At 45.3% G+C, this 15,366-nt stretch overlaps 1 protein-coding gene across 7 annotated transcripts in view; it reads left to right on the top strand.

The window, feature by feature from the left end:
• LOC147465258 (DNA polymerase delta catalytic subunit-like) overlaps positions 1-15,366 on the top strand; it is a 181,785-nt gene that overhangs the window by 9,535 nt on the left and 156,884 nt on the right. For all 7 annotated transcript variants that reach the window (XR_015189026.1, XM_086519166.1, XM_086519160.1 and 4 more), the window contains 3 exons: positions 6,842-6,970; positions 7,393-8,259; positions 8,337-8,513. Coding sequence is in view for 6 of the 7 variants with exons in the window: in XM_086519166.1 (XP_086375292.1) it covers positions 6,842-6,970; positions 7,393-8,259; positions 8,337-8,513 (1,173 nt within the window). In the remaining variant the exon portion in view is untranslated. The remainder of the gene's footprint in view (positions 1-6,841; positions 6,971-7,392; positions 8,260-8,336; positions 8,514-15,366) is intronic.

Genomic DNA, 15,366 nt, shown 5'->3' with positions numbered 1-15,366 from the left:
CTTAGCTACTGAGGAGCCGAGACTTCCATTAGAGGAGCTTACCCAGATATTGACAGAGACATTACATGGTGCAGCAGCAGAGGCATATCCACACAGCCAGCTTGAGCACAGACGCTGTTCTGGGAGCATGATGAGGAGTGTAGAGAGACAAGAGCCACACTTCAGAGAGAGGTGGTTTTGGGAGTCATTACTCATAGTGACAGATTTCCTTTCGACGGCTTGTGCGACAGAAGAAGAGGGCCTATCTCGCTCAGCTAGAGAAGGAGTTGTATAAGCTATTCTTGACACAGGACTCAGGTGAGGCATGGAGACTCTTTCATGAGCACTCCCCTCCACTGGCTATCACATCCACTGAGACTTGGGGTGAGTATGCAGCATCTCTTTACAGAGTTCCGGGACAACTGCCTTTACCAGACCCCCTGATACCATGTCCAAAGACATGCATTTTCTTTACCGCTGAGATGGTGAAGAAAGCTATTGACAGGATGAGGACTAGGAGAGCATATGATCATGATGGATTGGTGGCGGAGCACTTTATACATGCCCGAGATATGCTTGCAAGACTTCTTGCATTGATGTTCAATCGAGCCATGTGTGAGGGTTTTCCTGATACTTGGAGTATGTCGACTGTTGCGTCTATTTTCAATGCAAGAGATCCAATGATGCCTTGGAACTATCGCACCATTATGATTGGGCACACATTGACCAGGTTATATGCATCGATTCTTGAGTAGCAATTGAGTAGATGGGCAGACAGAGCAAGCATACGAGCATCAGGACAGGCAGGTTTCAGGAGAGGTTTTTCTACTCTTGATCACATATTGACACTCAGAGCTATTATTGAGGAGGGCAGATCACATGGTAGGAGGATTTACTGTACTTTTTTGGATTTCCGCAAAGCATTTGACACAGTCCCTAGAGCTTGACTGATGCGCAGGTTACAGAAGATGGGTGTACCCAGAGAGCCGATTTGGGGGATCATGGCCTTGTACAAGACAGTTGTGGATTAGGTCCGCACTCCTAAGGGGTGTTTGAGCTTTTACACTCCATTATCGGGGTGAAACAGGGTTGTCCACTCTCCTCTACTTTATTTGGTATTTATGTGGATGAGGTTTCAGACTACATTGAGAGGGGAGGCGACAAAGGAGCACAGTTAGCAGGGACTTCGATCTCATTGCTACTATATGCAGATGATATTGTGTTGATCTCAAATTCACCATAGGGAATGCAGCGACGTTTGGATACATTGCACACATTTGCTAGGGATAGCGGCTTATCGGTGAACCTTGGCAAGACCAAGATTTTGGTGTTCAACACCACACCACAGTGGATCAAGCGATCTGCACCTACCTTTGCATATGGTCAGGAGATGGTGGAGTATACAGATGCATACACTTACCTTGGTGTGGTCTTTAGTGTCATTGGACAGATGCGCACATCATCACATGAGTTAGAGAATGAGGCTGGCAGATTTAGAGGAGTACTAGCAGAGGCCAAGATTTGTCAGTTATGCCATATAGAGCCAGAGACAAAGTTACATCACGTATGTCACTGCCTAGTCTATTATGAGATACGAGGCCGTTTCAACTGTGTCACGAGGACGTGGCAACTACTAACCTTAGTTGTTGGTTTCTTTTCGATGATTTGGTATCCTATTTTTGAAGTTGCAAATGGCTAGACATTGTATGGCCAGAGTGAAACGGTTGATGGCCGAGAGTTTTACCCGCAGACGGGAAGGCATTGTCGCCATGAGTTGGTTAGGCCGACCGGAATACGAGCAGTAAAAGGGTGTGTAGGCTCAGTTCAAAGTTATTTAGGCCCCCTCGCTACACTTATAAATCGGTGGGTACTAGGAAAATTAACTCAAAGAGGCATAGTGGACACATGGCAACACTTGAAGCTACATGAGACTTTCCATTGCCATCTCAGCCAAAAATTGGTGCAAAAATCAATTTGGGGCTGCCTCTCTCTCTTCGTCACTGTGACCTACAGTGTGTGTGAGTAGTTGGTGCAGGTGATGAAGCTTTAATGGAAAGCTTGCCTTCTCCCTTGCACTATGTACCGCGATGATTCCGCTCTCGCGCGCCTCTCTCCCTTTTTGAATACAGAATAGTGATGCCCGCAGCCCCGCTCAAGGGCTACTCATCTGTATGTACAATTATGTGGGTTCATGCGCATATGCCGAGGCAAGAGCCTCTTGTCCAGGTACTGGATTAGCTAATTGCTAATCCCCCGCAGGTACAGGTAAATTCGGAGAGATTTAAACGCGATAAATCTTGTCCGATTCAAAGGGCAAGTAGCCCAACTGGTGCGGGAGTACAAGGGCTCACTACGGATGCATTCAACTCACGAAACGGAGCCCAAAACAAGAAAATACAGCCTGCTGTGTACTTTTGCAGGTTTAGGGTTTTGGCCCTAAATGGTCCCTAATACCCCCTGGACGCTCGGGGATGCTCGGGGACTGATGTGCGGGTGATCTGGCGCATTTTCAGGGCAGAAAACAGAGAATTCAGCGTGCTGCAGATTCTCGCTAGGTTTTGTAAAGTGTCCGTATGCGCCGGGAAAGTCACTTATTGCGTGGGAATACTGTCTGTGAAGCGTCCTAGCACAATTATGTTACCGAAATCGGGCCAGAACAGGTCGTTTGCAGCCCAAATTATGCAGGACAGCTCGTAGGAAGTCGCAAGCTTTATCCCTTTTTGAAAAGAGTAAAGAAATACCAAAAGGGGCGCCAGTCTTTGGGGCCTACAGGGTGTCGACGTCTGCTTGGCGCGCTTTAGCTTCCGAGCCATGTGCGTTTGAAGTGTCAATTCCCGTTATAGGTTTTATTTGTAAAGTTCCCTTGTGTTTTAATGTTTTAAGTAAAGTTTCGGGTGAAGGCCAAAGTCTACCGCCCTACGGTCTGGGATAGAATCACTTTTTCCTCAAGAAGTGAGCCTCGGTTGGTTTTTGGTGAAGACACAGACTACAGGAACGCGGGATTACACTATGGCCGACAAAGGGAAAGGCATTATGGAAGAGGGTTCTCTTCGTAGGATAGGCAGGCAATTCCTACAGTGTTGAGGTTGGCGAGAGTTCACGGCCACCCTTGTGTCTGTACCTCTTGCTGATGTGAATGCTCCTCGAGTGCAGGGCTTTATGACTGGGCAACTTGAAGATGATGCATTCAGGACTCAGTTGGTTGTCATTGTGAATGTTTTCACTCGACTGGTGCAGTACCCAAGGTTTATGGAGTTTTTGCAAGCGTCACTAGTGCCACAACAAACAAGGCAACTCACACAGCCAGTAAAGCCCGTTGAGGCTTAAACCCAGGTACTTTATGCGTCCCAGCAAGATAGGGAGCACTGGCACGTGCAGAGTCGGGGGCTCCAAGACAGGTTCCTTTCGTCCATGAATCGGTGGTTAGGACGCTTGAGAGTGCTCTCCCTGGTGATTGCTATATCATTTTGATTGCTGCCATGATATATGCTACTATGGTTTGATTTCCTTAGAACTGATTGATTGAGTAGTCTTGCAAATTGAGTGTTTGTACGGGTATCTGAGGTGAAATGTCTGTAGCATTTTGTCTCGATTGAGTGACGAGGCATTATGAATGATGAATACGATGAATCCAGTGCATCTAGACATCTGCTAGAGATGGGTGAGATCTGGAGGTGATGGCTAACTCATTCATAACGATCACGATTTGTGCCTGAGATCTCGAGGGGGATAAAGATGTGAATGTGATGATGTTTGTTTTATGTCCAGTGTCTTTGTGCTAATGCAACTGTTTGGTGTTCGAAAATCAAATGCATGTATGCATGACATCATTGTCTATAGAGCTGGTGGTGTTAACTCTTCTTTTTGTAGGCGTACTCGAGGGCAATTACTCCACTTAAAAGAAGGGGGGGGGGGGGGGGAATGTCACAGAGTGATGAAATGGCATGACCGTACCAGACTAGATGAGGAGAGCATCGGCTGATCATGTGTTGGACTAGACAAAGGACCCGAGTCAAAAGGTGGGCTCGCTTGAAATGGGGTGGGATTCCTGACGGGCGTCGGGAATCCCACCCCATTTCAAATCGGGAGTCACGGCTTTCAAATCAACTGCTTTTGGGCCTCTGTGCCTTTATGAGGAGGCCTAGGGGTTCACTCTTGCAGATCAGTGCATGGTCGCAAAATTGCAAAGCGACTTCCGGCATTTATATCTATGATCATTTATATATAAAGAAGTACTGTGTGGGGATCTTGACTTAGGGGTCAGTGCATCTAGGTGGAGAACTCTGATCCACCGTGTCTCGCTTTTAGTGCTCTTTTCAAGTTTAAGTGTTTGTTGTTCTCAATTCAATTGTTGGTCTATTGTCGATTCACCACCTTGGGAGTGGCTTGGCGGTTATAGGTGTATCGAGATCTATTGCTGGTGAATTGGAAGCCTACATTCAAGAAGTCCATCCAAGTCAGGTTCCTCTTTAGGGAGGAGTAGCTACGGTTGGCGGTCATTCATAGTAGTTTCCCATATTTATCTCCATTGGCATTTCTTATCCGTGCTGGGGGAGCACAGGCTTGCTTATAGTAAATGGACATCGTCGGGTGAGTAGCCATCCACTCGCTCTGTGAGCATCCATCCAGCTGCACTAGTGGATGGCTCTATGAGCATCCATCTGGCTTGCGTTAGTGACCCCATCTGAGATGGGGTGGCAAACGTACTTGTTTGTTGGTAACCAACAAGGGCATAGCTGATTCACGTTCCAGTCATTCGCTTGCGAGTAGAAGCATTGCCCTCCCATTATCGATGTTATTTGAACATCATAGGACTAGACCCTTCTTGATGTGCGAGTTTACATGAGCATTAGGTACTCTGGTCTCTCTAGATTGACAATCTCTCTATTCAGATTTAACATTTCTATAGCAAATCCATCTCTGTCAATTTGTAATTCAAGGAACATAAGGATTGTGATTTTCTACAGCTGGAACTTGCCTATTTTCTTCCTCATTCGCCCTCGTCCCTCTCGCAGATCACATCACCGATACATTTACCATTGCCACGTCCTGGCCACAGTTGCTATGGAAATCTTTACAGAGGAGGAGATTGATACCATGATGCAGCAGCCCATGAGAGAGTTTGTGGTGGTATTGACAGCTGCAACCCGGGCTTTGGGAGATATGCAACCAGTTGGCTCTACTTGTTCACTTGTTTGTTTATATTTTTAGCATTTATTACCCTTGTCTTTTGTTTCTTTTACACTGGACATTCTGGTCATAACTGCCTTTTGAGGACATAAATAAACACTTGATTTCATTTCATTTCTTCTATCAGGGACGATGATTCTCAAAGTGATTGCTGGGCTGTTTCTTGCTTATGATGTATGCCTACAGACAGGGAGTGGGAGACTCCATATTAGACAAAGGTGGATCACGGAGTTCTTTCAGCTTGCACAAATGACATCTCATCAGGGAGTGACAACACAACAGTGAGTCACACTCAGAAAATCAAAGGAGTTATGAGCATATCGACGATTTAGAGCTCCTGGATACAGACCATCTCACCACATAGGAGGTGATCAAGGATGTTAGAGCCAGGCACGAGCGACCTCTCAGGATAGATGGTAGAGGAGGACAGTTGACACTATATGGATCATGCGAGTCCTTGCATAGTGCTTTCATATTTACACTCACCCATTGCCACAGGATGGAGCTGATTAGGGTTGCGTTTTCATACTGGCGTACCCTCCCAGGAATATAGATATGCAGCTAGCAATATAGAGGTCCAACCATGGCCCTCTTGTAACCGCCTACACCACCAGCCCTCATACACCATGACAATCCACAGCCACTCTATGGTGGATACTTTGTGTTGTACCTTTTAACATCCGGATGACACATTTGTAAATGGTTTGGTTGCATATGCCAGATCTCTGTGACCTTGATGAGAAGCTTGTCAAAATGTTTCTTTCTTGCTCTCGCTGTTTGTGACACGGACAAACTGCAATCATTTCAGTAGTAACTTCCTTTTGTCTATGAGAGCCTCTAGTTTTTTACTTCTTTAACTCCTCCAGACAACGTGCCAACACGGAGATACCCAATACTGATATGCTCTGTTGTGCACGTGACTGGTCTTGTATGACATGAATAATGAAAAAGCCCAGCCGCAACCACCACCACCACCACCACCACCACCACACCACCACCACACCACGACATTGGGTATGAAAGTGTGCATTACAAGAGCTGTTTATTATATGCATGCCCAGACTCCAGCATATGAGCATGCACCACTATTGGACAGCTTTCACAGTCTTTACATGAGGTGAGAATATACACGAGCATACAAACCAGAGGACCGCAAATTCCAGCTGTGCTATGAAGAGGAGTTAGTGGTTCTCTAGAGGACTGCCGATATCTGTCTCTCAGTTCACAGGCCTACGTTGTCATGGCCCACTCACCCTGTGCAGTGATTGCCATGGGCCACAACCTCAAGGACTCACCCTGTGCAGTAATTGCCATCGTTAAAGCAAGAGGTCTGCAACAACTACAAGGATGCCGCTATGGCATCCTTATTATCTTTGAATCCAAGCCAATATTTTACTGAATTCTTTAGCTTGTAGCTCTTAGGAGTTACACTCTTTTTGATGGGACATCTTCAGCATCACTTATATGTTTGTTGAACTGAAGGTCATTCTTTCCTTTTGATGGTCATAGCCTTAACTAATTTTTTCTCTCTCAACTCCATATGTGAATAAATGTTGGCTTGACATTTATGACCCATTAGATACCTGTGTTTCTTTTTTTAAATAGAGGGAGACTAATTTCATGAGAATTCAAGTATATAACTATTCCTTTTTTTGGGGGGGGCTGATGGCAGGTTGAGGTTTGGAGAAGCAAGGATGTTGCAATTGTTGCAAAGGTTATGAAATCTTTAGCTCAAAGTAATCAGGGAATGCATCTTGGCTTTTCTTGGCAGGACAGCACCTGCTATGAAGAGGATATCAAGGTGAGTTAAGGTTGTGGTGTTTTGACATTCTTTTTGGGGTTCGATGGAGTTGTTTCGTTAGATTTCAAGGAAGTGTAGACGAAAGGCTTTGTCAAAAAGCAGGGTACCATACCTTGGAAACTACTTTTAAAGGAATAGTGACACGGCCAATTATTAAGCAGAGGTGTGAGAACTTGTATCACTAAGTGACCATCCCGACGTCCTATTCAGCATTGCTCCCAAAATGCAGCCTGACTCTACCATGCAATATGTTCTCTATGAAAGTTATGCCTCTCATCCCTGCTAGGAGTGTGAGTTTAATAAGATATGTTTCATTATAGGTAAAGACCATTTGATATGTGACACTACTATGCTGAGAAATTCCATTTTCTCTCGTCTAGAATCTAGATCTATTCTCACTTTTTTCAGAACTTGACTGGCAGCTTGGAATGCGGTTCTTCTGTGACACGGACATCGCTGGGGGTGCCTGGATAGAAGTTTCCTGCCCACAAATTGTGCATTTCTCTCAGCAAACCACACACTGTGCTGAAGAGTTTACTGCAAGTTGGAGAACCATTAAGGGCTTGACCCCTGATGCAACACAGTTCATGGAGTTTTCGGTCATGCAATACAACCCTGAAGCTGGAGTTGAATCATCACGTTTAGAAGGTGGTGCTTCTACCCAGCACGAAAGGAATGTATCATTAGAGGAGGGTGGGTCTGACGAGACAAAGTTTGAGGCTGGAAAAGACACTGGAAAGGCACCATGGCTAGCTTTGAGCCCTTTTAAAATTGTCATTCTTGATGTTCAGTGTGGAAAAGCCAATCTTCCACAAGGATTAAGTTCCACATTTACAGCTGGCAGAGGAAAAAGACCAAGGTCAGACATAGACTCTGATAGACAGAACTTTAATGGATGCATTGGTAGTGGAATTGAAGGTGCAAGTGCTGAGGCTTGTGATGATGTGGAAAACATAAGTAGATCAACAGCAGGACATTCTCTGCATCCCTCCAAAGATCCTGTATTACTCATTACATCGACTCTTATTTCAGAGGCAGGTGAAAAAACATATATCTTCATGCATGGACTTGGGCTACCACGAAAAGCTCCTCCAGGGACTATTCTTCAAAGTTTTGACAGTGAGCATGCGATGCTCTTGGCTTGGCAGGAATTGCTTCGCGTGGAACTAGATCCAGATGTTATCTGTGTTTATCAGTTGAAGGACAGCATACGATACCTGGTAGAAAGGTTTCGAGTGTTGAAACTGGGGATCCTTGATGTTAGCAGATGTAAAGGCCGAGCAACTGAAGTATGTAACAATTTTCAACTTTAAACACTGCACTTACTTTACCCTTGACTGTCATTTACCTTATCTGTGCTATACAGGTCAAGTCTGTTGTTTCTTACGGAAAACACTGGGTCAAACAGCAAGCTCGTATGACGGCAACCTCAAATCAAGAAGTTTTTCGAGCTGCTATTGAAGGCAGAGTCATCATAGATGTGTTACGTGTTGTACTCGTAGCTTACAATCTTTCTACATTCACATTAGCAGAGTGCTGTCAGGTAAATGTCTTCTAGTTTCATTAAAACGCTGTAATATTGAGAGGAACTTTATGCATCAGGTTAACAGCATTCAATGCTTATTGTTTGGAACTTCAAGATAATTATCTCGATCATTAAAAAGTATGCTGAATGTATAAGGTGAAACTCTGTGTTCTACACTTGGCACTCCTCTTTAATGGAACACAAAATTCAATTGCCTACAGTCTCAAGAAATCTGCAGTTATGTTCCAAACACTGCACAAATGCAAGCTTAAACCTAAGGAAAACTATGCCATTGTCTATTAGAGAAAAAGATGAGAATTGTGGGGTGTGATGCAGGCCATTTTTTCTTGTTGAAGTGAGAAAGCATCTCAACTTATCCTTAATGATCTGCAATTATTTATCTGGAATTACCTCTAAAAAGGCAAACATTCTGAACATGTTTTGAAAACAGTGCTTCTACTGGGCTGTTTTTTTTTTTGCAAGAAAAAGATCCTTCCATTAGTTAAGAAAATTGCCCAATGGGCTACAAAATGCCTCCACTCTACATCAAAATGTGGGGAGACTCTTGTTGAGATGTCAAGCTCAACATGTACGACTGCTTGATGACCACCACCGACAGTCATCATCATTGGCGCTCCTTGTTGGATACGCATATCTTCTTCGCCAACGATACTATAGCTGTACTACACTGAGTTGGTCTACCTACCGAAGTGATGGCACACTTATCTACTCACCTCACTCACTAGCGGTTTACACTAGACCGTTGTACTAGTTTCCTTTTATGTTGTATTTTCCCTTATGTTTTGTAGACCTCTTATCTTGAGTTAGTGAAGAAGATGAAAGTACAGTCTTTTGCCTCCATCTTTGTGTGTGTGTGTGTGTGTGCGCGCGTGTGCTTGCAAGAGCTCAAGCTCTCTCCTTCTCTATCTCTTGACATTGTATCAGAGCCTGGTTAAGTCTGAGGAGCTTGGAGCAACAAGCAGGAGCAGCCTAGGAAGCGGCCTCAGTATTTTCGGGAGTTATCGTCAAACGATCTGCAATTAAGGTGATTTCTTTCAGAGATTTTGCATCTTAGGGTTTTATATAGTCCTTAGGACTGCGACTATGCATCCGGAATTCCATTTCGGGCACGTTTCGACCCTTGTTTTAAAGTTAGAGTGCATTCACATGTAAAAATGCTAAGGTTCAAGATTCTGCAGATCTGCATATTGGTGGTGCAGGAAGCTTTGGTTTGCATAGATACTGTTAGGCACAATGAAATAGGTGTATGTACGCAGGTTGTGGTTACAGGTGGTAATCGACCATTTTTAGCAGACTGCTCAGAGACTTGGTGAAGGGTTGGAAACATGTCGTCCAACAATGATGGGCTTAACTAGATTGTTAGTGAGAAGCTGGAGAAGAACAACTTTCATGCTTGAAAGTTCTGAATGACCAATTTCCTTATGGGTAAAGGCTATTGGGATTACATTGATGGAGAGCACTCAACAACACCACCGTTACCAGAGGAAGGTGCAAGTGCTGCGTAAATAAAGACGTTTAAAGATTGGAACCAGGGAGCTTGAAAGGTCATGTACTTGCTTTCTGTCAGTGTGCAGGACTCTATGATTGGGCATATACAAGATGCTCATATCCCTAAGGAGACTTGGACACTTTATTGTCATTGGATGTGACCAACACAAAGGCAAGGAAGCTACAATTGAAGGCTGAGCTGAAAACTATGCATAAGAAAAACTTGTCCATCAATGACTATTTGCTGAAGATAAAGAACATATGTGAGTCATTTGCATCGATTGGTGTTATAGTCGATGATGATGGTAAAGTAGAAGTCTGTCTATGAGGTTTGGGTCCAGAATACAAACAATTTAAAACTGGTATCCATCTTCGAAAGAACATTCCCTCATTTACAGATTTGGTGTCCTTATTGATTGTGGAAGAGAAGGAACTTGAGGAAGGCTCCTCTACGCAGGGTGGAAACAATTCTGAACGTGTCCTTTTCAACAAAAGAGAAAGAGAAAGAGGATGTGGTACAGGTTGTGGACGAGGCCGACGAAGAGGCAACCACCAAGCACAACAACATAATAATAATCACGGTTAGAACACAAGTGGTCGAGGAAACTTTCAACGCAGGGGGAGTCCAAGAGGTCGTGGAAACGTGCAACAAAATAATACAGGTGAATACGGAAATGTAGTATGTTGTGCTTGTGGAAGACATGGTCACTTTGAACATGGCTGTTTAAACAGGAGGGAGCAAAACAATTATGCAACCACTAACAAAAATGTAGATGAGCGTGAGAGGCTATTTGTGGTGCAGCACATGTTGAATACTATGTCTGCAAATGTGGCGAAGTCCAGTGATAATATCTGGTATGTGGATTCCGGTGCATCGAATCACATGACCAGTCATGCTGAGTGGTTGAAGGAAATGCAGATTTTACAAAGTCTTGGTTATGTAGAAACTGGGGATGATATTGCACATCCAATTATGCATACAGGAAATGTGCCTTTGTCTATAGCAAATGGTAAAGTGAAGTACCTGGTTGATGTTTGCAGTACCCAACATCACAAAGAATTTGGTATCTATTGAGAAAATGGTTGAGTAGGGTTTGCAAGTCAGGTTTAACTTTGATGGTCTCTTTGTAGAAGACTATAAGAAGAATGGAGGGCTTGTTGCGCAAGGGAAAAAATTGGGCAGAATGTTTACTTTGGATGTAAATTTTCCCGAGGTGAATGGTGCCATGTTTGCATGTGGTGCAGGTGTTGTTCCAGATATTAAGGTTTGGCTCAAACATATGGTCATGTAAATTTGTAGAGGCTAAAGATGATGCAAACTTAAAGATGATGCAAACTAAAGAGATGGTTACAAGTCTGCCAACATTCAAAGTTGCTGAAATGCAGAAAGTTTGTGAAGCTTGTCAATTTGGAAAGCAGGCAAAAACATCCTTTCCTCATGATAAACATGTAAGCACGCATGCATTGGATTGCATACAGATGTATGGGGTCTGACAAAAACTGCATCTATCGGTGGATGTAGATACTATGTGGGTTTCATTGATGATTATACGAGGAAGGTATGGGTCTATTTCATGAAGTAGAAAAGTGAGGTGTTTATGCACTTTCAGAAATTCAAAGTTATGGTTGAAAAACAAACTGGAACCATGTAAAGTGCCTGAGGTTAGATGGAGAGGGAGAGTACTTCTTCAATGAATTCAGTGGTTTTCTGAAAAAGCATGGAAATTAGAGGCAGTTTTCATGCAGGTATACTCCGCAACAAAATGGCGTTACTGAGCGGAAGAACAAACACATTGTAGAAGTTGCTAGAGTGTTGATGATGAAGGAGAAGAACATGCCTCATTGTTACTGGGTTGAGGCTGTTGCTACACGTGTTTACATTATCAACAGGACCCCTACTGTTGCAGTACATGATATGACACTTGAAGAGAAGCTCAGTGGTGAAAAATTGGATGTATCAAATTTTAAAGTGTTCGGATGTATTGCTTATATGCATGTGCCGGATGAGCTAAGAAGAAAACTTGATCCAAAAGGAGAAAAATGTGTGTTCATTGGCTCTTGAGAAGAAAGGGTACAAGTGTTACAATTCTGTCACGGGTAAAGTGAGGGTGAGCAAGGATGTTGTTTTTTATGAAATGGCAAGTTGGTATGCTGATGTAAAACATGATTTGGGGGCTGATGTAAGAGAGAATTTGGTTGCAGAAAATACAGGTGCCCAATCAAAAGTCTTGAGTGGGTCATCTAGTGCAGGTCATGGTGAGAATCCATGGAGTGGCAGGTTGCGTGAAAGAGTGAGGCGTGCTAACTCTTAAAATGTATCAAGGGAAGGGAAAGTTGATGAGCCCTAAGTTGCCAAATTTGAGTGCTGGTTATGATGATGGCGATAGTAGCGGATGTGAGCAGAGTTTGGATGAGGAGTTTGTCATACCATCTGTGAAGACTCTGGGTGCAAGCAGGGAACAAGGCACTTGGAAGTGATCCTGGACCACACAGATCTGAAGAGTAAGAAATCCTATGCAGAGATCGACTTATGACAACTATGTAGCTTGTCATTGTGCATATATGGGGAAGATTATAGAGGAGGTAGAATCCACATGTTTGAGTCCACTGAGATGCCTGACGGTGGGAGACAAACTCGTGGCGCTGCTCCTCGATGGTGATCAACTCCTATCGAGATTGCTGCAGCTGCTTCTCCATCTAGAGGCTACCTGGGTGACGCTCTTGTATCCGTTGTAAGGAGGTAATACCTCGCCGGAGCCGCTTCTCCTCCTTTGTGGCCGCAACTAGGCGAGCTATCGAATCTTGGAGGAAAAAATGACTAAGCTCCACAAGGCTAGTGGCCGCTCTATTAACAGGTCGCCCCGGTATGTCTAGATTTGATGTCCAAAGCACCACAACTCGCTCTCCGAGCTCTGCATCCAACAAAATCCTGTCTGGAATGCGTAGTATGAGACATTCACTTTGCTGCTGATCAAACAAAGTGAGAATGACTGGCACGTGGTCTTAAAAGGAATTCCTTGCCAAAATGCATACTCAACCGCCCATGTCACAGATGTGATCACTAGCGTAAGAACGATTTATCCTAAACAGGTTTCACCACTTTACTCTGCGGTCAAATTGAGAGAAAGATAGGCTGTCTGAGGGCCGCACAAAGCCAGCATGAGCCATACATCCAAAATCTTGAAGGTTATATGGCTCCCAAGTACCAACTCAGCCCATGAACGTAGCATGACTGCCCCAATCCTATCCGAGGGGTCCTCAAGCATGTTGAAGCCCCCCCAATGCACCATTGCTATGTATGAGGCAGGGACGACTCCAACCAAAACTTATCCCTTGCATTCGCATGATTGGGCGCATAGATGTTCAAGAATCCCACAAGTCTATCTTGAAGCTGCATGGTGCTCCATTGGCACAATTATACCTCTACCCACAATGGCCTTCTCCCATGAGTCCATAATAGTCACACACACCTCTCCTTGAATGCCTTCAAGCCCAAAGGTAGCTGACCAAAATGTCTCATAGGGACCACACAAGATCTGTCCACAACGTCGAATACGGCTCACACAAAGATGATTCTCATACACACCTCTCCTTGAATGCCTTCAAGCCCAAAGGTAGCTGACCAAAATGTCTCATAGGGACCACACAAGATCTGTCCACAACGTCGAATACGGCTCTCACAAAGATGATTCTCCTGAAGCATAAGTAGATCTATCATGCCACCCACCAAGAAACTCTGAAGCTCCTGTCTTAATCGTCTCATCTGACGTAGAAACTAGGGTCCACCTAGCCCTTGCACATTCCATGAGACAATCCTCATGGGGTCCGTGCGAGAAAATCGATGCTGCCGCAACAGCCAACGGTGCAATCTTTGAGGCCGGTTGGATGGGGAGTAATTTGTATCCGAACAACGTCGAGATAGGCATGTCTATCCAGCCCATGCCCAAGATGAGCGTGCTGTCCTCAGAGATACATCCTCTATCCAGGTATCCTCATTTTCATAAATATAGCAAGGCGCAGTCTGGGTGTCTGCAAAAAAGTATACCACAATGTGTCTACATTTGGGTGCATTTGGTGGTGTCATAGAGAACTTGGCCAGTGTCCATAGGGTCTGTATCAAGTTGTCCCTCCCAAGTCCCCCGTGTGGTGAGAGAACTCAAGAGCCTGGGCATGGAGCAAGTCCAACACTGTATGCACAGGCCACTCTACGCGATCCTTGCCATACAACGGAAAATAGAAACCAACCGCTGTGTCCAAGGCCTCTGCCCCTCTGGCTGTCAGAAAAAGACCATGTACTCTGAATCAAGTGGCCTCGAGGTTAGGAGATGGGTCTCCCAGGAAGCATGTAAAGTCGTAGTCGAAGAAATACCATCGTAGGCGAATGTCAAAACTGGTCATTCCGTGAAGGATTGACGCGAACAGAGAGGTCTGCACCAAAAGTGGCGTCCTCAGGTAAGGTTGTCTCTCTTGAGCCAGTCGGCCTTGTGGCAAAAGCACTGCTAAGTGATCGCCTTGAGCAGCTCAGGAGTGTCTTGACCCCTGATCCGGTGGTGGGATATGAGATGGGCAAGGAGACGAGGCGGAGGGGCTAGTAGGGGGTATGGGAGGGCGGTAGGGGAGGGTGGGGGAGGAGGAGGTGGAGGCGGAATGGTGGAGTCGGCAGGCGGGGGGGAAGGGAGGGCTCACGGCGACGAGGCTGAGGTGAAGGCAGTCTCCTCAAGCACATCGTGCTGTAGAGGGTCAATTCCCTATAGGAACCTAATGCTCCTAGCTTGTCGTAGGTCGGCCGCCAAGGGAGCGTGTATGGTGAGCCTGCCCCTGACGGCACCGGCCATGTACTTGCTACCAGCCATCAGCTGACTGGGCACCTATCTTTGAAGAGGTGCCAACCTGTGCACCCTAGGTCTCGATCTGCTGGGCCTCGCCAACCTTGGTAGGCTGAGTTTGAGGTGTGGGCTGGTTCCTCCTGCAAGGACAGGCCTTTGCAAGGTGGCCCATCTGTCTGCATACGAAGCAGTGGTTCGGGAGTCCCAAGCACTCCACGCTCTCGCAGAACCATCCACCACTCACGAACCAAAACGCATATTGTGTGTCTCCAAGACGGTCACGATCTCGGAACCTATCTTGGACAAAAGCAAGAGGTACTGTGTCCTCAGGCTAGGGATATAGACCGAGATGGGCAGATCTACTTCCTCGACAAGAACATCAGAAGTTCGGTCGAAATCATGGCGCCACTGTCGAAAGTGAGCCTTGCCTGCACGGATGGCCAGGGGGCTCATCGAAATGACCATGGTCGCCATCTCGGGAGTCTCAAACTTGATTGCGTAGTAACCACGCCCGAGGAACTGTACGTCGATGATCT

The sequence above is a fragment of the Adiantum capillus-veneris genome, chromosome 1, assembly GCF_014529385.1.
Source record: "Adiantum capillus-veneris isolate H3 chromosome 1, ASM1452938v2, whole genome shotgun sequence".
Taxonomy (NCBI): Eukaryota; Viridiplantae; Streptophyta; class Polypodiopsida; order Polypodiales; family Pteridaceae; genus Adiantum; species Adiantum capillus-veneris.
This window is presented reverse-complemented; position numbering and strand designations above follow the sequence as displayed.